Source organism: Aspergillus clavatus, genomic scaffold, assembly GCF_000002715.2.
Source record: "Aspergillus clavatus NRRL 1 1099423829804 genomic scaffold, whole genome shotgun sequence".
Classification (NCBI taxonomy): domain Eukaryota; kingdom Fungi; phylum Ascomycota; class Eurotiomycetes; order Eurotiales; family Aspergillaceae; genus Aspergillus; species Aspergillus clavatus.
The window spans coordinates 213,848-238,714 of NW_001517095.1; the positions used below are offsets into that span (position 1 = coordinate 213,848).

Genomic DNA, 24,867 nt, shown 5'->3' on the forward strand with positions numbered 1-24,867 from the left:
AGAAACAAGTCCTTCACGCTGGAAAGGGCTCAGATGGAGTACTCTTGCTCAGTCTTGAAGCTGGGCTTTCCGCATCCGGATACTCAGCGTTCGCAACAACCAAGCTGAGATTCGAAGACTTTAGCATCTTGATCTTCGACACTCCCCTTCTTTCAGCGGTTTCAAATTTAGCCAAGAAAGCGAGCAAAGGTCAAGCTGATGAAGGAAAGTGAAGAGGAGAGTCAGATGCGAGTTATCGTCAGTCGTGACTCTCTCTAAGGCTCTCATGACAAACAGAGCCAACATGGACAGCATGTGATTTTGTGCTGAGTCATCTATCATCTGATAAGATGCTTATGTCATGGGCTTCCTGATATGGGAATGATGCCGAGGCCTCAGGCCAAAATATCAAAAATGTCAAATAACATTGGAAGCCATTATTTTCCTAGCAAATGACATGGAAACATCACATAAAAGAAGTAGATACCACGTAGAATTGAATGGCCTTCAGCTTGAAGAGGAAGAGATCATTCGGACCTAAATATTCTATGATAATATAAACATACATGCAGGCTGAGAAGCCTGAGATAGAGAGCTCTCATCCTGCTTAACTAGCAGAGCCACCGCAGGTGCTTGGACAACGGCCTTGGGAAGCCTAAAATTGAATTCTACACCTAAAATTTGACTATATTCACTATCTCCTGGGTTTGAATAGCTTCAAAATTCATCACTTTTCATACATTCTTTTTCTATCATGGGGGTTGGTTAGCTGTGTCATCACCCCCTAATTTTACTAGGTACAGAGTAGTAAAATTCGACTTTTTCTGACAAAATATTACCTTGTCAGAAAAAAAGTCAAAATGACACGTCATTTTTGACATTTTGAAATTTTGAATACCACCCCTAGTCGAATCCTCCCCTGATTTTACTAGGAAAAATCAATTTTTCTGACAAAATACTACCTTGTCAGGAAAAAAGTCAAAATGACACGTCATTTTTGACATTTTGACATCTCGATTACCACCCCTAGCCGAGGCATAAGGAGAAACTGTTTGATATGAAGTGAAAATCTTCATAAAGTTATATACAGTTCGTAATGCAGAGTGGCGTGAAGAATATCTCACCTGTTTTTGTTCTTGTCTTCTGTTAATCCTATCGTCCTCATTGTTACTGTTGTTGTAAAAAGTTATCCATAGACTGAGTTGTTGATGTATTCTAACAGGTCAGTTGCTTTCCTCAGGAGGCTTGATCATGCCGCTGCGCTTCAATGACTGCCTTGTCAGAATTGTTATCGTGACTTTGACTGACCTGGTCCATAGTATTCTATATTCCTCTCTGCTTCCATTGGTTATCTCTGGAGTGCTTGTGATAGCCATGTTGTCATGGATTCGGCCAAGCGCGCGACTGTCCTTTTTTCATTCCAAAGATAACAAACTACTTCTGACGAAGAAATCGGGCGAATCTGGTGTCAAGGAGCAGGTTACGCTGACTGATGTCTGCCGCGCTTCAACGCCGGCGAAATGCCATTTGAACCCACTTCTGTTCAATGGCCACCTACAGACGGCCTGGACTGTTGCCCAATTCGATGACGTGCCTGTGTACTACAAACGGAAGATGTTCGATGCCGACAGTGCGATGCTCAAGGGGCATTTTGCAGTTGACTTCGTCGTGGAACCTTATGAGATGCCGAAGAATGAATGCGAGATTACTGATAAAGCAAGGCAATATACCCTGCCATCGGGTCTTCCAGAACGTACAACGTTCTTCACGGAAGAGGAATTCAAAGCTCTACCTTCGGACGATACGAAGCCTATGCTCGTGCTCCTTCATGGCCTGAGTGGTGGATCACACGAGATATATCTGCGCCACGTGCTTGCTCCTCTCATCGCAGATGGAAGCTGGGAAGCATGTGTTGTTAACTCGCGAGGGTGTTCTCAGACGAAAATTTCTACGGGTGTGCTTTACAATGCCCGGGCCACGTGGGATGTCCGTCAAGCTGTGAAATGGCTCCGTCAGGCGTTCCCAAACAGACCTTTATTCGGAATCGGATTTTCGCTTGGCGCCAATATCCTCGCCAACGTAAGTTGCTCTTCGTCTCAAGGTGTAAGAGATCGTCTGACCGGGGTTGCGTATAGTACCTAGGAGAAGAAGGCGATGCGTGCCAGTTGAAAGCGGCGGTGCTCTGCGCAAGCCCGTGGAATCTACCAGTGAGCTCTGCAAACTTGCAGCGAACTTGGTTAGGACTTGAAGTCTACAGTAAAACAATGGGAACAAGCATGAAACGGCTATTTGAGCAGTAAGTGATTGTCCACGACATTATTTTTTGTCACTTAGGCTGATGATGTGGCTAGGCATGTTGAACAAGTCTCCAAGAATCCGCGGGTCGATGTAGAGGCGGTTCGGAAATCCAAGTATTTACATGAATTCGACCGGTAAGATCTCACATATGGCTCAAGACTTCCAAGGCGGGTGAGTTTCACCTACTAACCCATGAATAGGGCCCTGCAATGCGCTGCGTGGGGATATCCCACGGAGGGTGCATATTATCGAGATGCAGCTTCCATTGATTCAATGCTTGCCATTCGTATTCCGTTCTTCACTGTGCAGGCTGAAGATGACCCGGTCAGTCTTCGCGACTTTCGCTCTGAGAATTAGCTCAAGGTTTAACGATTCTTTTAGATTGCTTCGGTCGATGCGCTCCCTTTCCAAGAAATGGCTCAAACACCTTATGGTGTCATGTTGACTACATCGTGGGGTGGTCATCTTGGTTGGTTTGAACTGGGAGGCGACAGGTGGTTTGTGAAGCCGGTGAGTACATTCCCACGGAGTTCAGCAGCATCTATTGACATTTCGGCTAGGTAACCAAGTTTTTGAACACGATGGCCAAAGAGATCGACCTTGCGACCCCCTTTGTTGTCGAGCATCCCGAAAAGCTCCCTGGCCAAATTGCGAACCACTTTGATCCTAGCAAGGATCCAGACATGGCGCCCAAGCCCGATTTCAACCCTATGCGGCGCAAACTTGCATTGGACGTGCGGCAGTGAAGCGAACGCCCAAAGACATATTCTTCCCTTCAGGCCCTAATAAGTAAGCGGCTCGCGCCTGAGTGTGAATATATGATTGTTATCATGGGGTGATCATTCATGTGACTTTCAAGTAAAATATAGACCAGCGGAAACGCCAAATAACCCCATCTAGATACATTGACTTGGTATAGACAGAATAAACTTTTGTACATAGAACGCTCATGCGAAAGAAACACTCTTCCTCTTTCCTTTTGACTTTGCGCCAGATGCAGCCGCTGAAGTATCGGCTGCTGAGTCTTCGCTGCTACCGCCCTTGCGCTTTTTCTTCTGACGGATAGATTCTTTGGCGTCGTCCTACTCGGCGAAACTGCTGTTAGCCAAGACCTTCACGGACCACCAAACTAGATTCCTCATGGCAAGGACAACAGTGCATTATATGAGTACGTACCAGCTTCGACTTCTTCTGTGCAAGTCTTGCTTCTGCTTCCTTTCTGCGCGCCTCGCGAATCTCTTCCATCTGACGTGCCTTCTGCAATTTGGACTCGATATGACCTTCTTGTTCGGCATTAACCATGGCAAGGATAGTCATCATGCCCTCCTGAAAATGTACAAAGTTAGTGAAATGTAGCCTCAAGCAGAAACCCAGTAAGTTCGGGGGATTCCAAGAAAAAGAAAAGAACGGGCATGCGGGCATGCGCACCTGATCATCCACAAAGACCTTTCCCTTCTTCTTTCCCTTTGGCTTCACGACACCAACCGGCGTGATCATATTCAACTTTGGCAGGCCCAGTTCCTCTTCTGTATATTCTCTCTTCTTTGTCTTCTTCAATAGCGACGACTCCGTGCGAGCCTTCGACTTCACCTCCTTGGGTGGCGGGCGCTTGACATTTTTCTTGTTGACTTTCGACGCGGACGACAAAGGCTTGCCTGTCTTGGAGTCGCCCTTTGAAGACGACTTCCCCTTGACGGATGGCTTGTTGGGCGCCATTAGTTATTGATCAAGATCGGGTTGCACGTGGGTATCGCGATATGCAGTTGAAATCCCTGATCGCTTCTCTGTAGCAGATGGAAGGGAGCCGAGATATTGTTGGTCGGGCTTTGTATATAGACAATTCACCTCGAAAGGGTCTCGGACGAAAAAATTGATAAAATCGCAAATGAAGAAATTAATTCTTCATCGCATCCGTAGCAAAGCTCGACAAATCGACACTCCCTCCAGAGAAACTGCGGAAGAAATTTTTTGAAAAGGGAAGGCGGTAGGATTAACCAACGCAGGGCACCGAGAACCTCCACTTCCATCCTGTTCATCATCACGCTAGCTCGAGCCCGACAAAGGCACGTCGAACGTCCCGCGCAACCCGCCCCTCCCTCAGCAAGCTGCTTCCAGGCTCGAATTCCGGATCAATTGTTCCAAGATGACCATCAATCCCACCTACCTTGCGCAGCGCACGCGCTCCTGTATGTGCAGTTCCTCCCGGCCCACGGAAAACCCCGAGACGGCCCGGACAAAGTCCTGACAAATTGCCGCGATATCAATGGAGGAAGAGTCTTGAGCTGACATGTTGTTTCTTTGATAGCTGTCAACTGGACTGATGCGAAGTCTCGTGTCCTCAAGTCCTACAGAGAATGGCTTAGAGCGGTCAGTTCGCCCATCCCGCAGCTATATCTAGCTTCCGTTGGACCTTAGTTGGCGACGAGGAGTGGTTTTTATATGAGGACCTGGGCTGACATTGAACCCAATTGATTGAGGAGAACAGTCCCCCGAGATCCAGACTATGTACTCCTTGAACCTCCCCGTGTCCGCCATCCGCACAAAGATCCGTCAAGAATTTGAGAAGCACCGCTACGTCAAGCAGCTGGGCGTTGTCGACGTTCTGCTGTTCCAGAGCCACGCAGAGTATCAGGTGAGTTTTTAGACTTTTTCGCAGTGGTTGAAATTGAGCTGGGGATGCCTTGGAGTTGGCATCTCCCGTGCGGCTTATCATGCTACCTCAATTGGTCAACGGCGATATCATATACTAACATTTCAATCTTTCTAGGAAACCCTGAACTACTGGAAGCAGCTGTCGCATGTGATGAAGTACTTCCGGCCAGAAGAGGAGCCTGGTGCTCGGTTACCCCCTAACTTCATCTCCGGCTTCTTGGAAGGCCGCAATTAAGTTCCATTTTCTTTTGCCCTTTTCTCACAATGAGTTTGTTCCATCCTACGTGAATCGGGATATTGCCCTGCGTCCCACATAGAAAGTGTCATGTAAATATTGTCTGACTAGCAAATGCAGCTTTTATTCTTTAGTTGTTGCATGTCCTGCTTTGATTGGTTGGTTTGTAGATGCAAGCGACACGAGTACTCGTGGTTAGAGCAGATTGTAGGTCTGCATTATTACATGAATTTAAGTGTTATGGATGAAGATATAATTATTGTCATGAAAACATGTCTAGACTCCAGTACTATGCCACCAAAAGCGAAAATCATCCCAAGCCAGTAGAGCAGTTACAACGCGAAACTTTTCTATCAATATACAACGCCAAATTGTCAGTTTCAGCCACAAGCAACATGATTTTAAGAGGACATCTTGTCAGCCTGGGATGCGTTATATGCGTCCCGAGCCGAGGTGAACTTGTCCGTGACAACGTCACAGAGATCCATCAGGGCTTCCAGACCCTTCTCCAGAGCTTCGACTGCATTTGTTGTATCTACAAGTATCATTTAGTCAACATTCAACCATCTACACATGGGTGTTCAGCCTGCGGGTAGAAGAGAGACATACCGTAGGTCTGAATACGCAAGTTCATCTTTGCCTCTGAGGGATGGGGGATGGTGTATCCGCAGAATTCAACTTCGGGACTGCAGCGGCTTCAGTCAGTAACTATCCTAATTGCTTAAGAAAAGATTGCCGCCGACTCACTTCTTCATAATAGTGTACCGTAACGCATTTCCTAGAGTATGACCCTCACCCTCGAACTGGAACGAAGCCGCCGTTTCGGTGGCACCCGGTAACTAGGCAAATTTCGTAAGTAACGAGTCGAAGACCATGCATGCATCGTTTTCCGCCGAGTGGGGGGAGCAGAACGATTGCGCGGACTGCAACAAGGACATACCACCACTATGCGCTTCTCCTCCAACTCAAATTCCTCCTGTTCGAGTTCCTGCTGCTGTTCTTGCTCTGGAACGGCCGTGTCAATCATGGACTGGTCCTGATCTTGCGAGTGCACGGAGCCGGGCATTGTGTAAGGTAAGAAGAGGGGTATATGATATGATCTGTCGCAGAGAGAGTAGTAGGTGGGATGTGGGTGTTGTCAGGCTCGTTTCGGTTGAATGCGACAAGTTGTACAGCGGCGCTCCTCGAGGAATGATCTCACAGAAAATTGCGTATGTGCGTGTGCTCAGTCGGTACGCTCTGGTCTCTTCCAGGCGTGAGATCCTTTTGACTTCGGGACTGTGGTGATCAACGATCTCTTTGCGAAATCGGTGGTGAGCGAATAACAAACCTGGCGCAGCGCCTTGAAGCAAATTCTTGACACTTTCTCCGTTGAATAGAGTTCTGCGACCTTAACAGGAATTAAGAGGGAAGTATAACTATATGAGCAGCGCAAATCGGCGAAGATCATCTTGGAGAAAAAAAAGCATCAAAACGGTTATCGATAGAGCGCTGACCGCCTTTGGAGTTTGGCCATCTCGGCCGGGTTCTTGGCGTTTTGACATTCATCCAAGCATGTCTCCAAGACTGTGAACATCAACTCCATTGGGCATCGTTTGGTTTGATTTTACAATAATGATATAAAGACGGTAGAATATCGGTCCCATAAGCTGATAATATCCCGACTCCCAATTTGTCTATCTAGGTAGCACTTGGGTTTATCCTCTTGCTGTGGGATCCACACAACATGACAACAAGCAGTCTCCGAACAATATAAATACAGAGATGCATTAAGATCATCTTGCAGGAATTTACCAAGACTCAGAGTCTAGTGACACAATGTCCTTTCTAAATAGCAATAAATCAGCCCCAGGCTGGGAAACGACTGAAGATCCCGCGCTATACTACTGCTATAGGTGTTGTGCAAATGCGGCGCATCAAGGTTCAGCAATCCAGTCTTTGTTGCTCTTACAGAATACTTCCAACAAGGAAAGCTTCTTCAGACTTCAATCAAAGAGCCCGAGCAAGTCTCCTAAGCAAGTGCTAAAAAAAACAATTCCGCTCCCTGATTAACAGTGCTCCCTGGCCAGAAACTCCAGAGTCGCAGTCACATCATGCTCCATCTCCAACCCATCGTTGTACTCGTCCACGGGCCTCTTCTGTCCTTCTGGCAACCGGAAATCATATCTGAGCAATATCCGCACAAGAGCTGATTTGAGTGCGATAGACGCAAACCACCTGCCCGGACAAGCGTGCAGCCCAGCGCCAAATTCCAAGTCGTCTTGTCTATCGCATCGAGTAATCATCCGTTAATTAGTTTCATCTCTCTGCGTGCATACTGAGAGAAGTACATACCCGGAGAAAACATAATTGTACACGCTTGGGTTTTCAGCTGTTAGTTTCTTCTCTGCCCATTGGAAACCATCGAAAGGGCGTGTGTTGCCGGTCTTGTCGATGACGGCGTGTGCGAGACCGGGAATAGATACATATGCATTCTTTGGGATTACAGTTCCATCGGAGAGGGTAAGTGATCGGAAGAGCTTTCGGTTCGAAGACACTGGATCCATCAGCTGGGCATTCTCAAGGTAACTAGCGATGGGTCCAAACCTAGATTGTTATAGTGGAACTTCTGCGACTCTTTGATGAAGGAATCTAACTTGACTAGGCTGAGAAGTCCCGCTTGGCTGAGGTTTGCGCTGCCCCCTTCTTGAGAGATGGCGTGGTTGATTTCCTCGCGGATTGGGCCAAGGTATTCGGGATACTGGACTAGATCGAAGAGAGTTTGGTAGAGCTTCTGCTGTCAGTGCCGTGCAAGGAGGTAACTAGGATGAAGTACATACGACTCTAGCGGTGGTCTGGATGCCGGCCATGCTTGTTCCCGAGATGGACTCCGCCAGGCGCCATGTGTTTCCGCGCTCGGCACCAGCGTGGTTGATGAACGATTGAATATAATCGTCCGGCTCCTTGAAGTCCGGGGTTTGCATTGCCTGGAGGCGTTCCTGTGGGTGCCTATGAGCCTCTCCCTGAATATGCCCCCTCCTCCACAGACCGGCAACGAACCTGATGGAAAGGACGCAGTATATCATAGACCTCTTGTCGATAGTCGAGAAGCCCTCGCATCTCTGGGATCAGACGAGCGACGACAGGACGAACTAGCCAGTGATACTTTGCTAATCGCACCGCAGCGTTGAATGCTACCCTGGGGTAATCGGCAAAGATCCTCAGCTAGGATGGATGGATGTATCAGCACTCTAGCGGGTAGCCAGGGGATGAACAGACTCACCCATTCTTCGTCGTGTCCTAGGTCGTCACCAACCAGCACCATCTCGAAAACATGAAGATAAACCTCGGTTGTCAGAAAGTCTACATTTACAACGCGGCCGGCGCCATTTCCGACTTCGCGTTGAAGCACCCGGTCGATCTCACCGTATATCTTGTCTAGCATCCGATTGATGTTTTTTGTCAATGGTCCCTGGACATATTTTATCGCAGCGTACATTTGGTCCCCTAGCAAATTCCAACCTTAGTACTGGCCTCACTTGGGTTCAGGGAGATATTTCCCACCTGGTCTGTCTGGATGAGCCGATCCAAGAAACGTATACCTGCCACATAGTCGCTCAAACACATCGACAGCCGAAGCTACACACAACCGTCAGAAACGCGAATGGTCTTAGGCAAATTCTGGTAATTACACGCTCTCTCCTCTTTCAACCACGCAAATTCTTTCATGAACCTCGGTGGAAGCAGAAATACATCACGAGTGCGAGTTCTCAATATGTATTTCTGGTCTGGGTCCTGCTCACATTGCATCAGACATATCAGATTTTTTAAAGGCAGAATGGCCATACCTTCGCATATTGAGCCTTGATGACATCCTCGTTCTTTGTCCCGGGGACGGGTTCAATAATAGGTATATGGGACGGATACCGTTCTTGAGCATCATAAAGGCGCTTTGCGATATACAGCAAGAAGACGATCGTGGCTCCAAATACCAATGAGGTCGGGAACATGGTTACAAGTCTGTGACTATCAAATGGCAGTTAAAACCCAGCTTCTAAGCAGTCGCAGTGCGAGGAATCGTATCGGGCATCCTTTAAATGGGTTGAACACTGTCGCGGCTTACGCAAAACTTGACTTGATCGGAGTCCACCGCTACAAGAAAGCAAGGGGCTAGCTAGGGATTATTCAGCTCGAGGTGTGACACTATCTAGTCCCTACTGCTATATCGGTGAGCAGCAAAGGTTCCACAGGCTACCGAGACTGGCAGGTATGTGGATGAATCTATTGCCATTTATCAGTGATCTTCAATAACGAAAGGTATGTTGCCCGAAACCTCCCTCCCTGCAGATGGACACGTGCTTATCACTTTTAATTACCCTCGATCAGACATCGAGGGATTCAAGCAAGGCAAAGGTTCATCGAGGAACGCCACAGCACCTTTCTTTTTTGCTGATCATCTGTGACGAAAATATTTATATGATGTTTCCGGCTCTACGGTCTTTTGTGTGTTCCACGAGGAAACGCATGAATACAGTATGATGCTTCCGTATCTCGCTCCATTGGTTGCGGTGCTTGCCACGACAGTAGCCGGCCACGGGCAATCCCCAGTGGACATGCAGGCTCTCCTTGGTCCGCTTCTATCGCCAAGTGCCCAGCTGTATCTTCCTAATGATGCCGAATACGCCGGGGTGAATGAACGGTGGTCGAGTATCGGAGGGCCGTCGTACGCGGCAGCTGTCCGGCCTGCTACAGAGGAGGATGTTAGGAATATCGTCAGTGCTTCCTATAACTTCCTCCAGAACGAAAGTTGACTTCAACTAACATTGACCTTTGGTGGGATGCTGTAGGTCAAAGTGGCTTCTGAGCATGACATCCCTTTTCTGGCAACTGGAACCTCCCACAGTGTCAAGCCAGGACTGCCCGGCTACACCACCCTGGAAAACGCAATACACATTGACCTGAGCCAAATGAAAGATATCTCATTGGATCACGAAAGTAACACGGTAACGATTGGGCCTGGAGTGACCAATGACTTGGTATATGATACGCTGTATGCCGCCAAGAGAGAAACACGTTAGTCAACTCCTTCCTGCTCGCCGATTCTTACGCTCACACTTGCTAGCGATCAGCACGGACCGCTGCCTCAGTACATTGGGTACGATGGTTGGAGGTGGCCTTGGAAGCCTTCAAGGCGTCCGGGGGATCTTAGCTGACTCTCTGGTCTCTGCTCATGTTGTTACCGCTGCCGGCGAGCTGATCACAGTTTCCAAAGACAGCAACCCCGATCTATTCTGGGCAATTCGGGGGGCCGGGCATAACTTTGGGATCGTTGTCTCCGCGACGTTTAGAACATACGAGCCGACCAACGGTGGATTGAGTTGGACAGGAGACTTCATCTTCCCGAACAGCCAGAATGCCTCTGTATTCGAGCTGGTGAAGTCGCTAGATGACGGTCTCCCAATCGGCGTTTTTTACGGGGTCATGGGAACTTTTAATAAAACCACAAAAGAGGTTCGTAATTTGTAGCATTGGGGTGAGGACTTGTTACCAGGAACTGACTTGTTTCAGCCACTTCTCACTGTCCGACTCATCGTCATGGGCGACGAGGAATATGCTGCGCCCCATCTCGCCAAAGTCATGGACCTGAACCCTTTGAGCTCGACCTGGGAGAGCAAAAAATGGAACACCTACGGCCACAATTCTGCCACCATGTGTGAGAAGAGTTGGAACGTAACCTTGTACTCGATAGGAATGGAAAGAACTGACGTGAGCACACTATCCGAGGCATGGACAAACTGGAGCACCTTTTCCGTGGAGCGTGAGATGTTCGATGGGTTCTGGATGGTCGAGCGGCATCCGGAGCAAGTCTTGCTGGCGGTCCCTGAGGAAGAACGGGGCGTGTATCCATGGAGAGATACAAAGCTCTACATGTGGGTTGTCAACTTCCCTCCTGGGTTTCTTCACTAACAGGCCTTCTACTAGGTTCTTTGTCAACTACATGCTCGACGCCAGCCACAAATCCGAAGTGCATGCCACCATGGCACCTATGCGGGCCAAGCTGCAGGAGGTGATGGGCTTTGAGAACCAGCATGCTTATGTCAACGAGGCGTACGGTGATGAGGGCCCGGAGGTTTGGTTTGGAGCACATAACCTGCCGCGGCTGGTGGCCTTGAAACAAAAGTGGGATCCGAAAAACCAGTTCGGTGCTGGGATGCCCATACCACTGAGCCTGTAGGTGAAATGTCAGGAATCACGACTCGCATTACCTGCTGCTCTGCGAGTGGAGACCACCGGCAGATGACGGATGGGGTGCAAATCACGCGGCGCAGTGAACTAGGGCATTTCTGCATGGACTTGAACCTAGTACAATCTATATAATATTAGTGGTGGCGCCGACATGCGAAGCTGAGAAGCGATTATTTTCAGAATTTGATCTTCATTCAGTAGTTCCAGACTACTAGCCCCTGCAAAGTAATTGAAGATCACAGCATGAGTATGTAGAGACTACTGCTTTCACGCCCAGGGAGACGTACATGCGTACACCGTCATTTCCAGCCTCCATCGCCCCCTTCCACGACTTCTCTACATGTGTTCTCGAGTACCTGAAAACACATCCAGGAATTCGCAAATTTGAGGTACGTGTGGAGACGTGCAGAGACAGATGATCCATACTCCTTACAGAAAGCATCAGGCTCAGCAGTCTGATAACTTGGATAGCCATTAAGAAAAAGTTGTCACTTTGTATAGCTACACCAATTGAATATAATTCGGGAAAAGAATCCAAACAGTGGTTTACTCTCTTGAAGGTCTTTCACTGTTGCATCTCAAGACTGGTGTTAATTTTCCTCTGATATAAGAATCTCTTTAGAGCTCATACACTCACAGAATATATATCTTACGCATGCAGAACCTGTAGTCTAATTTAAATGAAAATAAAAAATAAAAAATAAATAAAATAAAATAAACCCCAATATCTTCTGGCAAAAGATGATCTAGCAGATACTCCACCAGGAAGCTCTACTATTGATGCATGTTCCTATGCCTAATTTTGAGTCTGTAAAACTGATCATGTAGGAATTCTCAACATTCCAGAAACCCTAACATTGGCGGCTCTTGATTTGAATAATCCCACTTTTTATGGCCGATCTAGCCAACCGTATCAGTCTCTCAAGCCTGCCACTCGATCAATTATGTAACCTGCTATAAGGATCGACGGTATGGACCATTGATTAATAGTAAGGGCATACTCTCAGGGCTGAGAGTCGCACAGGAATTCCTGGGTTGAGGCGACAGCTAGATCAGCGCCCCAACACCGACAACATACGCACTGAATATAAGAAAGAAAGTCTGACTGTATGATACTAGGCGGCCAATGGTATGAGGATAGATAGCCCTGCAAGGCTGATAGTGTAGACTAATATGTTGCACTAGTACTTACGATCCTAGATTCGGACTCAAACAATGATATGATTTGTATGTAAGGATCATCATGTGCCAGTAGAGAGTAGAGACAGCTCTGAAAAAGTGGTCGCTTCCTCTTCATCCAAAATGCCGCCGAGCAAGACTGTCTGAGGTACAGAGTGAGGCGCATCTCTGCCGGTCTCGTCGTCGTGCCAGAAGTCTCCCAAGCTGTGGTATAGCTGAACATCCCGCAGTCCCTTACATCAAGTTGCTGTATCATAAGGAAATAGGTAGTGGGAATTGTGTAAGACATACATCTGATCGTCATGCTCTGAAATCTGTCATGAGTCTGCGTACATACTATATAGATCTTTCTAGCGCCACAGACGTGACTCAATATTGCTTCTTCAAAGACCAGAAGCGGCCCCCCAACAAACATTTCGATTCGATTAGCACGCAGAGATATCACCTCATAATCTGGTTCACAAACATTGGTCACCAAGATGGCTGACGACACAGAACAGCTGCGTGAAGGATGGACATGTCTTTTCCCCCGGCGGAGTGATGACACGAAAGATGAGAGCCACAGAAAGACCAGGATGATTGACCCTCTATCAGTAGAAACGGGTCTCCGTTTTTGTCACCATCGCGGGATTGACTTTACATATTTCCTGGCAGCCGCATGGGCTGTCATCCTTCAGCGGTATGCTGAGGTTTCCGGCATCCAGATGGGGCTGCAAGAGCTTTCGGATACAGATCTTGAACATTCAACACGGATCGGCTCCAAGAGTGAGATGAGCCTGCTGCGGGCTTCTCTGGAGGAGAGTACAACAGTTGCCGGTTTGCTTTGTCCAGAAGCATGGAAGATGACAGCAGCTAGTGCTGCGAGCTATTCGGAGTTCAACACGGGTATAGCAATTTGCAAAGCCGATTCGGATTCTGCAACGAACCCCATCTCAGTCTCTACAGATGCACTCGAAGTGAGTTTGTGTTTTGGTCTGATTTCCGTGGATAGTAGCTAAGACCCGGCTAGGTATGCAGTATCGTTCTTGTCTTCATCAAAAGCCTCGATGGTAGCACTCCCCGAATGGTACTCGCGTATGACACGGAGATTCTGTCAGAGACGCATTCCCAGCACCTGTCGAGCTGTCTAGCTCAGGCCATGGCCTCTGTCGCTCAAAGCAGCGAGCTTCCACTGGCACAAATACCCCTCATCGACCGAAATCAACTAAGCCAGATCATACAGTGGCAAAGATTCCTTGAAAACCCGGCTCCTGCTCAATCAATGTACGAGATCATCTACCAAAATTCTATTCTGCAACCAGAGCACACAGCATTGGACGCCTGGGACGGTTCCCTGACTTACCACCAACTTATCGAGCATGCGTCTGCGCTCGAGCTGCGGCTGCGAGGGCTAGGTGTGAAACCGGGGATGATAGTAGCGACTTGCTTCAGCAAATCAGTCTGGGCGGTAGTAGCCATGCTAGCAATCAACAAGGCCGGCGCAGCATTCATGCCGTTGGATCCTTCTCATCCGTCGAGTCGGTTGCGCAAGATCGTGTCCCGTTCCGGATGCTCGATCGCCTTGACATCAAGAGGAGGCTTTGAGCTACTGAAGGGAATTGTGCCGTGCATAATGGTTGTTTCAGAGTCGAACACACGAAAGTTACCAGACTATTTCACTGATGCGCTGCCTACCGCCGCATTAAAGCCTGATGCCCCTGCTTACTGTCTGTTTACGTCCGGCAGCACAGGTGAGCCCAAAGGATGCATAGTGGATCATGCAGCGTTTGCGAGTATTGCAGACCACGGGAGGGCAATTGGGATGAGCTTCGCCAGCCGTGTACTCCAATTTGCCTCATACAGCTTTGGTGTATCCCTAATCGAGATCTGGTGCACTCTGAGTGCTGGGGGCACTGTTTGCGTGCCTGCAGAAGAGGACCGGACCAGCCGACTCTCCGGCGTGATGAATGACATGCAAGTCAATTGGTCCATAATGACACCTACGGTGATAGATTCCTTGACACCTGAGAGCGTTCCTCTTCTCGGCACTGTCCTGGTTGCAGGGGAACCATTAAAAGCGCCACAAATCGACCTCTGGGCTTCCAACGTCAATCTTTACCAGGGATATGGTCTGACAGAGTGGGCAGGGTTGTTCTCCATCTCGCCCAGAATACATTCACGTAGTGATCTCAGCAGCATTGGCTCGCCAATTGGTGGTAGATGCTGGCTTGTTGACCACCAATTTCCGGATCAGCTTGCTGGAATTGGCCTCGTGGCCGAGCTGGCAATTGAGGGTCCTAGTCTCGCGCAGGGATACATCAATGAACCTGAAAAAACAGCAGCGAGCTTCTTGGAATCAACCCCGTGGATGTTGGATCTCCCCGAGAAAGGCCACAGAAAGAAGGCGATCTACAAAACGGGTGACCTTGTGTACTATGATCACCAGGGTAATCTTCGATATGTCGGCCGAAAGGACCGCCAGGTGAAAATCCGCGGCCACCGTGTCGAGCTGAAGGAGATTGAAGCCCATATCGGTCGAAACGCTGTTGTCGAGGCTATTCAGCCCGTTGACGACACAGGCCCCTTGACTCTTGTGGCGTTTATGCCCTTCCAATCGCCCCGTCTCTCTTCCCCTGGAGTGAATAACAGCACGGAAGATGTGCTATTCACGATAGGAGACGGTGCTTTTAAAGACTCTGCAGACGCTATAAAAAAGAGGCTCGAAGCCCTCTTACCAGATTACATGGTCCCCAGCATGTTCATCCCTGTCAAAAAACTGCCCTTGACGATATCAGGCAAAATTGCGCGCCAGAAGCTGCGCAGCTCGGCGAGCAAACTGCGACGCGCAGAGCTCCTCGAGCTAACGGGTTTGAGAAAGGGTGTTGATGGCCCGTCAACATCACAAGAAAAAACCTTACACGAGCTGGTAGTCGATCTCCTGAACCTGAAGAGAGAAGAGGTAGGCATGGAGCATGACTTCATCACATTGGGCGGTGATTCTGTGACGGCGATGAGGTTGGTCGGCAAGGCACGACAGAAAGGCCTGCACCTCACAGTTCAAGACGTGCTCAGGATGCCAGTATTGAGAGATCTAGCCCGGCAAGCGACGTCGAAAACGACGGAGAAGCCACGTCCAGTCACACAACTACAACCATTCTGCCTTCTGGAGCCCAGCTCGCGAGATACGCTTGTCGCTTTGGCAACCAAGGCTTGCCGGGTACCCCAAGAGCAGATAGAGGATATATATCCCTGTACTCCCCTTCAGGAAGGGATGATTGTACTCGGGGCACAACAAAAGGGAAAGTATATAGCACGATTTGTCTATCAGCTAGAGGAAACAGTCGATTTGGCTCGGCTTCATTTGGCATGGGACCAGACAGTTGCGGCAAACTCTATTCTTCGAACAAGGATTATCAGAGTAGAGGGGAAGGCGATGCATCAAGTTGTGATGAACGAGAAGATCGAGTTGGCTCCTGTGGCCGACGGCCTCGATGGGTACCTCGAAACAGCCCAAGCCGAACCAACACCGATGACGCTGGGAGACGCCTTGATAAAGGCTGTTTTGATACATGCCAAAGATGAATCCTCATGCAGGTTCCTCGTTTTGACGATACATCATGCGATATGCGACAGATGGTCTGTGAAGCAGTTGATGGACCAGCTCAAGGCAGCGTACAACGGCGCGACGCTGAGCCCCAACTCATTCACGGGCTTTATTCGGTACATTCAAGATCTTGATTTGACGGCTGCAGAGACATATTGGAGATCCCAATTTGATAACCTAGACGCCGAGGTCTTCCCTGCTCTCCCGGCAAGGGACTACAGACCTAGCGCAACCGAGTCGTCAACGCTCCGGATCAACTGTCGCCATGCAGCACCAATTGGCTTCACTATGTCCACTGTCATCCGCCTCGCGTGGGCGATTGTCATCGCCCACTATGCAAATACCCCCGACGTTGTATTTGGAGCTACTGTGACGGGTCGCGCTGCTCCGGTCGACGGGGCGGAATCATTGACAGCACCCACCATTGCGACAGTTCCGCTGCGTGTGAAATTAGACTTGCACATGAGCATTGCAAAAGCCTTTGAGATGGTTCAGAAGCAGACCAGCGAGATGATCCCTTTTGAGCAAGTCGGGTTACAAAGGATCCGCAAATGCAGCCCCGAAGCAGAAGCCGCATGTCGTTTCCAGAGTCACCTGGTCGTCCAGCCGTCGTGGGGTGCGTCAAAGCATGAAGTCTTCACGCAATTAGAAGAGGGTGCTGCAACATTAGGTGGATTTGCGGCGTATGCGCTGGTTCTGCTCTGTAATCTTACTGAAGACTCTGCCGTGGACGTCGTGAGCGAATTCGACCCAGGGGTGCTGGATGCCACCATGATCAAACGTCTAATGCACCACTTTGAGCACGTCCTTCAATACCTGCTCGTGCATCCAGAGCAGAATATAGATCAGATTCCGACGGTTGGCAACTTTGACGTGGAGCAGCTACGTCAATGGAACGGGACGCTGCCATCGACAGAAAATGTATGTGTCCATGAAGTCATTCGGCAAAGACACATCGAAAGACCGGACGCAACTGCAATCTGTGCTTGGGATGGTAGCTTCACTTACGAGGAACTTGATCTTTGGTCCACGCGACTTTCCACCTTTTTAATGAACCGTGGTATCAAACCTGAGGTCTTTGTGCCAATCATATTTGAGAAGTCTCGCTGGGTGATAGTCGCCATGCTTGGAGTTATGAAGGCAGGAGGGGCGTTTATGATGCTGGATCCTTCACAACCAGAGCAGCGACTGAAGACCATTTGCCAGCAGATCCATAGTCCTCTGATCATAGCTCATGCTGAAACAGGGTCCCTGGCTGCGACGCTACATCCCGAAGTAGTCGAGATAGACCAGAAATTCACGAACTCATTATCCTGTTCTCAAGAGAGCGTGTCAAAGGCCGAAGTAAGCCCCGATACTGCACTCTATGCAGTTTTTACTTCAGGGTCCACGGGAACGCCGAAGGGTGTCATAATTGAGCACAGGTCATACTGCTCTGGTGCGATGGCACACATACAAGCATGCCGCATAACCTCCCAATCTCGAATGTTACAATTCGCCTCATATGCATTCGACACAAGCAACATGGAGATTCTGAGTACCCTGATGGCAGGCGGGTGTGTTTGTGTCCCATCAGAGTATGCACGGAAGAATGAGCTTGCAAGGGAAGCAGCTCGCCTCCAAATCACACACGCAATTCTCACACCTTCGCTAGCCCGACCATTACTTAGCTCCTCAGAAAAATTCGCAGAGACCATCATTGTTGTAGGAGAGCCCATGTCACACTCGGACGTCTCAGAGTGGGCGAAGCAATGCCGATTAATGAACGGGTATGGGCCATCAGAATGCTCAGTGAATGCCACCTTGCAGCCAAACAGCGGCTGTGGACTTCATAGCGATCCTCGCAATATTGGCTTCCCAACGGGTGCCGTCTGCTGGGTTACTAATCCAGAAGATCATAATATTCTGCGCCCTATCGGTGCAGTGGGCGAGTTGTTGATCGAGGGACCTATTGTAGGTTGTGGCTACCTGAATGACCCGGACCGAACCAAGGCTGCGTTTGTAGACGCCCCTTCGTGGTTGGAAATCATTCGAGATAAGCCAACCGCCACGAGGCTGTACAGAACCGGGGACCTCGTCAAATATGCATCTGATGGCTCGTTACAATACATTGGACGCAACGACACCCAAGTCAAGTTGCGAGGACAACGCATTGAGCTTGGGGAGATAGAGAACCATATTCGTCGATGTTTTCGAGGGGCTATTGACGTCGTGGTTGAAAAAGTTCAACCATCAGCGGCTAATGACCGGCCATGCCTAGTCACTTTCATCAGCATGGAGGCAGCGACGCAAGGTAGCCATACTGAGAGCCTCGACAAGTTTGCGAAACCAACAGATGGCTTCAGGGCGATGGTAGCAACAGGGCACACCGAGCTGCTTAGTGCTGTACCTGAATATATGGTCCCTGACATTTTCATTCCCTTGTCATCCATGCCCCGAACGGTCTCTGGCAAAGCAGATCGTCGGCGCCTTCGGACCAAGGCAGAGACCTTTTCATTTGCAGAACTGAGCACCTTTAGATCATCGCAGCAAGAGAAAAGAGCCCCCGTTAGTGAAGGCGAGCTTGCAATGCAGGGAGTCTGGTCACAAGTCCTCAATCGACCGCTGGACGAAGTTGGCACAGACGATACCTTTTATCAGCTGGGAGGCGACTCTATTTCTGCCATGCAGGTGGTCGCTCTGGCACGCTCCAGAGAACTATACACGTCTGTTGAAGATATCTTGCGATTCAAGACTATTGCCAATATAGTCAGCCATTGCAAGCAGCCTTCGAAAGTATCGATCCAGACCAGTGATGCTCTTGATGTACCTTTTGGTCTATCGCCAATTCAGCAGCTCTTCTTCGAGAAACAAGGAAGGGTCGCTCATCATTTCAATCAAGAGTTTCTCCTTCGCATGTCCAGGAGAATCGATGTTGTACAATTAAAGCAGGCTCTAATCGCCATTGTCACAAGGCATCCAATGCTACGCGCGGTCTTTGTGCAGCAGTCCAATGGCAAATGGCAGCAAATGCTTAGAGCTATAGATGACGCTGTTTGTCGATACGTCGTCCATACTGTTTCAGGACGCAATGAATTGGATACAGTCGTCGCAAACACTCGCGGGTCACTGAATATCGAGACAGGCCCTCTCTTCGCTGCAGATTTGGTGAACATTGCGGAAGATAAGAGCCAGTATCTGTTTTTGGTGGCTCATCATCTGGCCATCGATCTCGTATCCTGGCGTATTATCTTTGCTGACCTACAGAAAGTGTTAGAAGGGGAGCCTCTTCCGACGAACCGATCTGTCTCTTTCCAGGCGTGGTGCTCTCTGCAGGAGGATTATTGCATGGAACATCTGGGTCCACTTCAGGCGATACCCAAAAGCCTCCCTGACAACTATCCCATGGATCCGAAATCCTTCTGGGGGCTTTCAGGAAAAGCCAATGTTTTTGGCGACACTGTAGCAGAGAAATTCACGGTCGATCGGCAAGTCTCGCAGCAGCTGCTGGGCGAAGCAAATCAAGCCTTCAACACAAGACCTGCGGATATCTTCAACACAGTGGCCCTATATTCCTTTACGGAGGTGTTCAAAGATCGACCTGCACCCCTGGTCTTCTGCGAAGGCCACGGCCGCGAACCTTGGGACCCTTCCATCGACCTGTCCGAAACGGTAGGATGGTTCACCACACTGTGGCCAGTGATTGTGGATATGCAGAAGGGCAACGACCTTCCGCAGCTGCTCCGGCTCGTCAAGGACGCCCGCTCTCAGACACCCAGGAACGGATGGGCCTATTTTGCCTCGCGGTATCTTCACCCGGATGGCCGCAAGGCGTTCGGCACTTCTCATTCAGCGGAGATCATCTTCAACTACACGGGCGAGTACCGGCAGTTCGAACTGGCTGATTCGCTATTCCTGCCTGATGATCACTCAATTCAGGGGGCGCTCAATGCCGCGCCTGATGTTGAGCGACTTGCCTTGTTCGACATCACCGTCTCGGTGTCCCACGGTTGCTTACAATTTCATTTCATCTATAACCGCCACATGTTGCACCAGGATGCCATCCAGGACTGGATCCAAGCGTGCAAGCGCAATCTAAACGTTGCATGCGAAGTACTGAGTTGCCTCCACCCCAGGCCGACTCTGAGTGACCTTCCATTGATGCCAATCTCTCATGATCAGCTCGATACTTTCATTGATACCATCTTACCATCGATTGGATTAACATGGGAGAATGTGGAAGATTTCTATCCTTGTTCCCCTGTGCAGCAGGGTATGCTCGTCGCCCAGGCAAAGAATGCGGATAATTACCTAGTCCAGGTGACATGGAAGATCGAATCGACAAGTGGTACACCTTTAAATATTGTCCACCTGGAGCATGCCTGGGCCCAAGTGGTGAAGCGCCACGCTGTCCTGCGCACAATCCTCGTTGATGGAATATCTGATAATTCATATCTGGATCAGGTTGTGCTGAAAACGACTTCTCCCCAGACGCTCTTCGACAAACGTTCTCAGCCAGTGTGGAAGAAGGGTGATCTGCTCTATAGGATGACATTCTTGGAGACAGAAAATGATGCTTGCCTCTGCCAGCTTGAAATCAACCACGCCATCATAGACGCTGCGTCTCTGGACATCATGAAACAAGACCTCTGTCTTGCGTACGAGGAAAAGCTCCCCGCGGGCCAACCGCCCTTGTATAGTGCCTTTCTCGAATATCTGCAGCAACAGCCGTCAGGCGCTGCGAAAGAGTATTGGACGGCCTACCTAGACGGTATCCAGCCATGTCACTTTCCGAACATTGATTTTGCTGGTGGCCGCAAGCCCCCTCAGTTGCGGCACCTGTCTAGACGACTCCCCAATGGTTCTGAAATTCATGGTTTTTGCAAAGAGCGTAATGTGACCATATGGAACATAGTCTGCCTTGCATGGACGCTGGTTCTTCGATCCTACACCCACTCGGACCAGGTGTGCTTCGGTTCGGTCAAGTCCAGCAGAGACCTGCCTATTGACAACGTCGAGCAAATAGTCGGCCCAATCATCAATATGCTTCCGTTCTGCATGTCTTTGAATACAAAAGAGACCGTCGAGCAAGCATTGCACAAGATCCAACAGGGCTATCTAGAGAGCCTTCGGTATCAGACGTTTCCGCTCTTCGAGATAAACCAGGTAGCACAGGTGGCTCAGCAGTCACTCTTCAATACGGCAATTACGGTTCAACGTGGGCAGATCCATAACGACAAGAACGAAGATGGTGTCCGTATTCAAACGGTAGAAAAGGCTGAGGTCACCGAATACGATATTGTGCTGTCTGTGGACTATACTGATGCTGGGCTTGATGTCCAGCTCAGGTACAAGACATCCATCATGTCCGAAAGTCAAGCCGCCAGCGTCTTGGCCACGTTCGAGCAAGCGACGTCAGGCATTGTCTTAAACAGCAACGTGACAATCGAACAGATCGACATCTTCAGTGACCACGACCGCGCCTTGGTCTGGACTCGGAATTCGTCCATTCCCGACGCAGTGGAAGCGTGTATTCACGAGATTATTGAGAAGAAGTGCTTCGAGCAGCCTGATGCGCCGGCGGTTTGTGCATGGGACGGTGATTTCACTTTCCAAGAAGTGCACAGACTATCCTCGGAGCTTGGCAGTCATTTGGCCGCGAAAGGTGTCGGACCAGAGGTGATTGTGCCTCTTTGTTTCGAGAAATCCCGCTGGACGGTGGTGGCGATGCTAGGGGTGTTGAAAGCTGGCGGTGCATTCATCCTCTTGGATCCCTCCCATCCTTATGCAAGGTTGAGGGCTCTCTGTGACAGTGTCGGTGGAAAGGTCATAGTGTCCTCTCAAGAGAACGTTGACTTAAGCCGACAACTCTGCAGCGATGTTGTGACCGTCGGGACAAGCCATGCCTCCTGGTCAGACGTGCCTACGACCGACACTGTGCTGCAAAATGCTCGGCCAAATAACGCTGCGTATGTTATTTTCACATCTGGCTCCACTGGTAAGCCAAAGGGGGTCGTCATAGAGCATCGAGCCTTTTGCACAGGTGCTGCTGCTCAGGTACAGTCATTATGTCTGGATAAGTCAACGAGATTTGCTCAGTTTTCCTCATTTGCGTTTGACATCTGTGTTCTGGAGCACTTCACGACGCTGATGGCGGGCGGATGCATCTGCGTGCTGTCCGAGTCCCAGCGCCGAGACAATCTGGGTGAAAATCTCAAGGCCCTCGGAGCAAATCATGCCCTGCTGGTTCCTTCCGTTGCCCGGCTGCTCAAACCAGAGAAAGACAATGCTCTCTCGACTCTGATCCTTGGAGGGGAGTGCATGAGCCAAACAGATGTATCCACCTGGGCAGATCGAGTTCGTCTACTCAACATATACGGACCAGCGGAGTGTTCCGTCATCTCGACTGTTCAGGATTCTTTCACATTGGAATCGGACCCTCGGAATATCGGCTATCCCTGCGGATGCGTTTGCTGGATCGTGGATGCCAAGGATGTGAATAAGCTTGTGCCCAACGGCGCCATTGGGGAGCTGTTAATCGAGGGCCCTATTGTGGCCCGTGGATATCTGAATGACCCGGGCAGGACAGCTGAAGCGTTCGTTCCACCACCTGTGTGGTTTGAGGGCCAAAGACCTAGCACTTCTTTCTACCGGACTGGTGACCTAGTGAGATACAACGCCGACGGGTCTATCAATTTTATTGGGCGGCGAGACATGCAGGTTAAACTGCGAGGGCAGCGGATTGAGCTGGAAGAAGTCGAGGCCCATGTGCGGCGGTCGTTCGAAGGCGCGGTCGAGGTGGTGGCAGAGGTGGTTGTCCCTGCAGGCGAAGGAACCCGCAACAACCCCCTTCTTGTCGCTTTCGTATGGTTCCAGCCTACATCGCCCGGCGAGAAAATACATCGTGCAGAGGAAGCGGAGGCTTCCAGTGTCTTTGTCACGCCCTCGGAAAGCTTCTATACGAGGGTGACAGAGGCAGAGGCCAAACTTCGGCAAACAGTTCCAACATTCCTTGTGCCGTCGCTCTTTGTTCCGATTTCGCAGCTTCCGCGGACGGGATCCGACAAGGTCGACAGGAGATACTTACGACAGGCATTAGCGGCCATGTCACAAGATGATCTGGCAAGATTTCGGGCTCCTACAGCTTTCGGGTCGAAGAAGGCGCCATCGTCGGAAGCAGAGCATAGACTGCAGTCAATTTGGGCCAAGGTTCTTGGTCTCTCCCCAGACACCATAGGTTTACACGATAATCTCTTCCACTTGGGTGGCGACTCGATTGACGCAATGAAGGTCGCTGCTCTCTCGCGTGCGGCCGGCCTCGCTGTGAGCGTCGCAAGTATCTTCGCTCAGCCCACGCTCGAAGCTCTGGCTAAAGATGCAGCGGCTGAGGGGACAGAAAATGCAGCTCGCCTTGAACCATACTCCCTGGTGACCACAGAAGCTCGCAACCATTTGACAGCAAACTTGACGGCACAAATTGCCATTGTAGTCAGTGACGGCATTGTCTCTGATGTGCTTCCGGCCACTGAAGTACAACGGTTCTTCATTGACCGAGAGACATTGCATTACTACAACTTTGCGTTGCAGGGCAGACTTGATCCGGAACGACTTCGAACGGCGTGTGATGCCATGATGGCGCGGTATAGTATTCTTCGCACGCTGTTTTCGGAACACGACGGCGACCTGTTCCAGATCGTTTTGCACAGGCTCAAGGCACCATTTGCGCATCATCACACGGAAGATGAACCGTTGCCATTCGCTCAACAGTTGTGGGCGCGGGATCGTAGCAAGTTCGATATTTTGAACGGCCCGGCAGCCTTTTTCATCTTGGTTTCTCAGAAATCGGGGGACAACCATGTATTCAGTATTCGAATTTCTCATGCCCAATGGGATGGCGTCTCTTTCTCAGCTCTTGTGAAAGATTTGGCTGCGGCATACAATCAAAGTGCATTGCCCCCGACTTCGGATTTCGCCAGCTATCAATATCATCGGGCTGCACAAACCGGTGACGCATCGTTCAGCTTCTGGCGGCAGTACTTGCAAGGAGGCGTTATGGCATCGCCATTCCAACTCCGAGATCCCCTTGAACTCCCTGCTGGTGAGGAATTCAGGACCATGTGGCATGTCGAAACCATCCCCCTCCCTCAGCTAGCCCCTGGGATTACCATGGCCACACTGGTCAAAGCAGCATGCGCGTTCTACATCGCGTCCATCACCTCCCATAAAGACATAGTCATCGGCCAGACCGTCAACGCCCGGAGCATGCCCATCGACAACATCGACGTGATTCTTGGCCCCTGTCTCAACTTTATCCCGTTCCGAGTCTCCTTCCAGCCCGAGTGGACGATCCGTGACCTCCTGGAGTCCGTGCGTGCACAGTATGCGCAGACCGTGCAGCACGAGTTCCTGGAATTGAAAGATATCGTGCAGCATGCTACCGACTGGCCAGCGGATACGGAGTTTGGGGTGATTGTTCAACATCAGAACATCCAGCTCAGTCATGACCTCGGCTTGCACGGAATCGAAGCGAAATACTCCCTCTTTCCGCAGTTCGAGCCCCGAGGGGAGGTGTTCGTCTTCACGGAGCCATACGAAGACAGGGTGGAAGTGCAGGTGTGCGCGAATAGTCGAATCTTGTCTCCGGAACGTGGACGGTTGATGGCCAAGGGAATTAGCGAGACCATTGAACACTTCTCGCGCTCACTGGGGGCGTTGGTATCGGATTTCAGGGTTTAGG

The 24,867-nt window shown here is 50.0% G+C and overlaps 7 protein-coding genes across 7 annotated transcripts; 4 read left to right on the forward strand and 3 right to left on the reverse strand.

The window, feature by feature from the left end:
- Nucleotides 1–1,230: 1,230 nt before the first annotated feature.
- ACLA_095920 (putative hydrolase, alpha/beta fold family) lies at nt 1,231–3,023 on the forward strand (the record flags this gene model as incomplete). Its single annotated transcript, XM_001270084.1, has 6 exons — nt 1,231–2,058; nt 2,115–2,275; nt 2,331–2,411; nt 2,478–2,601; nt 2,659–2,787; nt 2,838–3,023. The coding sequence occupies 6 exons, from the start codon at nt 1,231–1,233 to the stop codon at nt 3,021–3,023; spliced, it is 1,509 nt and encodes a 502-aa protein (XP_001270085.1).
- A 201-nt stretch (nt 3,024–3,224) lies between these two features.
- loc1 (66S preribosome component LOC1) lies at nt 3,225–3,993 on the reverse strand (the record flags this gene model as incomplete). Its single annotated transcript, XM_001270085.1, has 3 exons — nt 3,225–3,359; nt 3,454–3,603; nt 3,706–3,993. 3 exons carry the CDS (start codon nt 3,991–3,993, stop codon nt 3,225–3,227), a joined length of 573 nt encoding a protein of 190 aa, XP_001270086.1.
- A 427-nt stretch (nt 3,994–4,420) lies between these two features.
- On the forward strand, nt 4,421–5,164 carry ACLA_095940 (putative NADH-ubiquinone oxidoreductase B14 subunit; the record flags this gene model as incomplete). Its single annotated transcript, XM_001270086.1, has 4 exons — nt 4,421–4,463; nt 4,583–4,644; nt 4,763–4,909; nt 5,045–5,164. 4 exons carry the CDS (start codon nt 4,421–4,423, stop codon nt 5,162–5,164), a joined length of 372 nt encoding a protein of 123 aa, XP_001270087.1.
- A 401-nt stretch (nt 5,165–5,565) lies between these two features.
- ACLA_095950 (DNA-directed RNA polymerase core subunit RPC19) lies at nt 5,566–6,230 on the reverse strand (the record flags this gene model as incomplete). The annotated part of the gene is made up of 4 exons (XM_001270087.1): nt 5,566–5,699; nt 5,774–5,850; nt 5,912–6,003; nt 6,105–6,230. The coding sequence occupies 4 exons, from the start codon at nt 6,228–6,230 to the stop codon at nt 5,566–5,568; spliced, it is 429 nt and encodes a 142-aa protein (XP_001270088.1).
- Nucleotides 6,231–7,212: 982 nt separating this feature from the next.
- Nucleotides 7,213–9,153, reverse strand: ACLA_095960 (cytochrome P450; the record flags this gene model as incomplete). The annotated part of the gene is made up of 7 exons (XM_001270088.1): nt 7,213–7,429; nt 7,499–7,700; nt 7,751–7,934; nt 7,984–8,142; nt 8,204–8,368; nt 8,427–8,615; nt 8,992–9,153. 7 exons carry the CDS (start codon nt 9,151–9,153, stop codon nt 7,213–7,215), a joined length of 1,278 nt encoding a protein of 425 aa, XP_001270089.1.
- A 525-nt stretch (nt 9,154–9,678) lies between these two features.
- On the forward strand, nt 9,679–11,378 carry ACLA_095970 (FAD-binding oxidoreductase; the record flags this gene model as incomplete). Its single annotated transcript, XM_001270089.1, has 5 exons — nt 9,679–9,915; nt 9,991–10,216; nt 10,266–10,654; nt 10,712–11,073; nt 11,126–11,378. 5 exons carry the CDS (start codon nt 9,679–9,681, stop codon nt 11,376–11,378), a joined length of 1,467 nt encoding a protein of 488 aa, XP_001270090.1.
- A 1,669-nt stretch (nt 11,379–13,047) lies between these two features.
- ACLA_095980 (putative nonribosomal peptide synthase) lies at nt 13,048–24,866 on the forward strand (the record flags this gene model as incomplete). Its single annotated transcript, XM_001270090.1, has 2 exons — nt 13,048–13,524; nt 13,578–24,866. The coding sequence occupies 2 exons, from the start codon at nt 13,048–13,050 to the stop codon at nt 24,864–24,866; spliced, it is 11,766 nt and encodes a 3,921-aa protein (XP_001270091.1).
- Between the last annotated feature and the right edge of the window lies 1 nt (nt 24,867).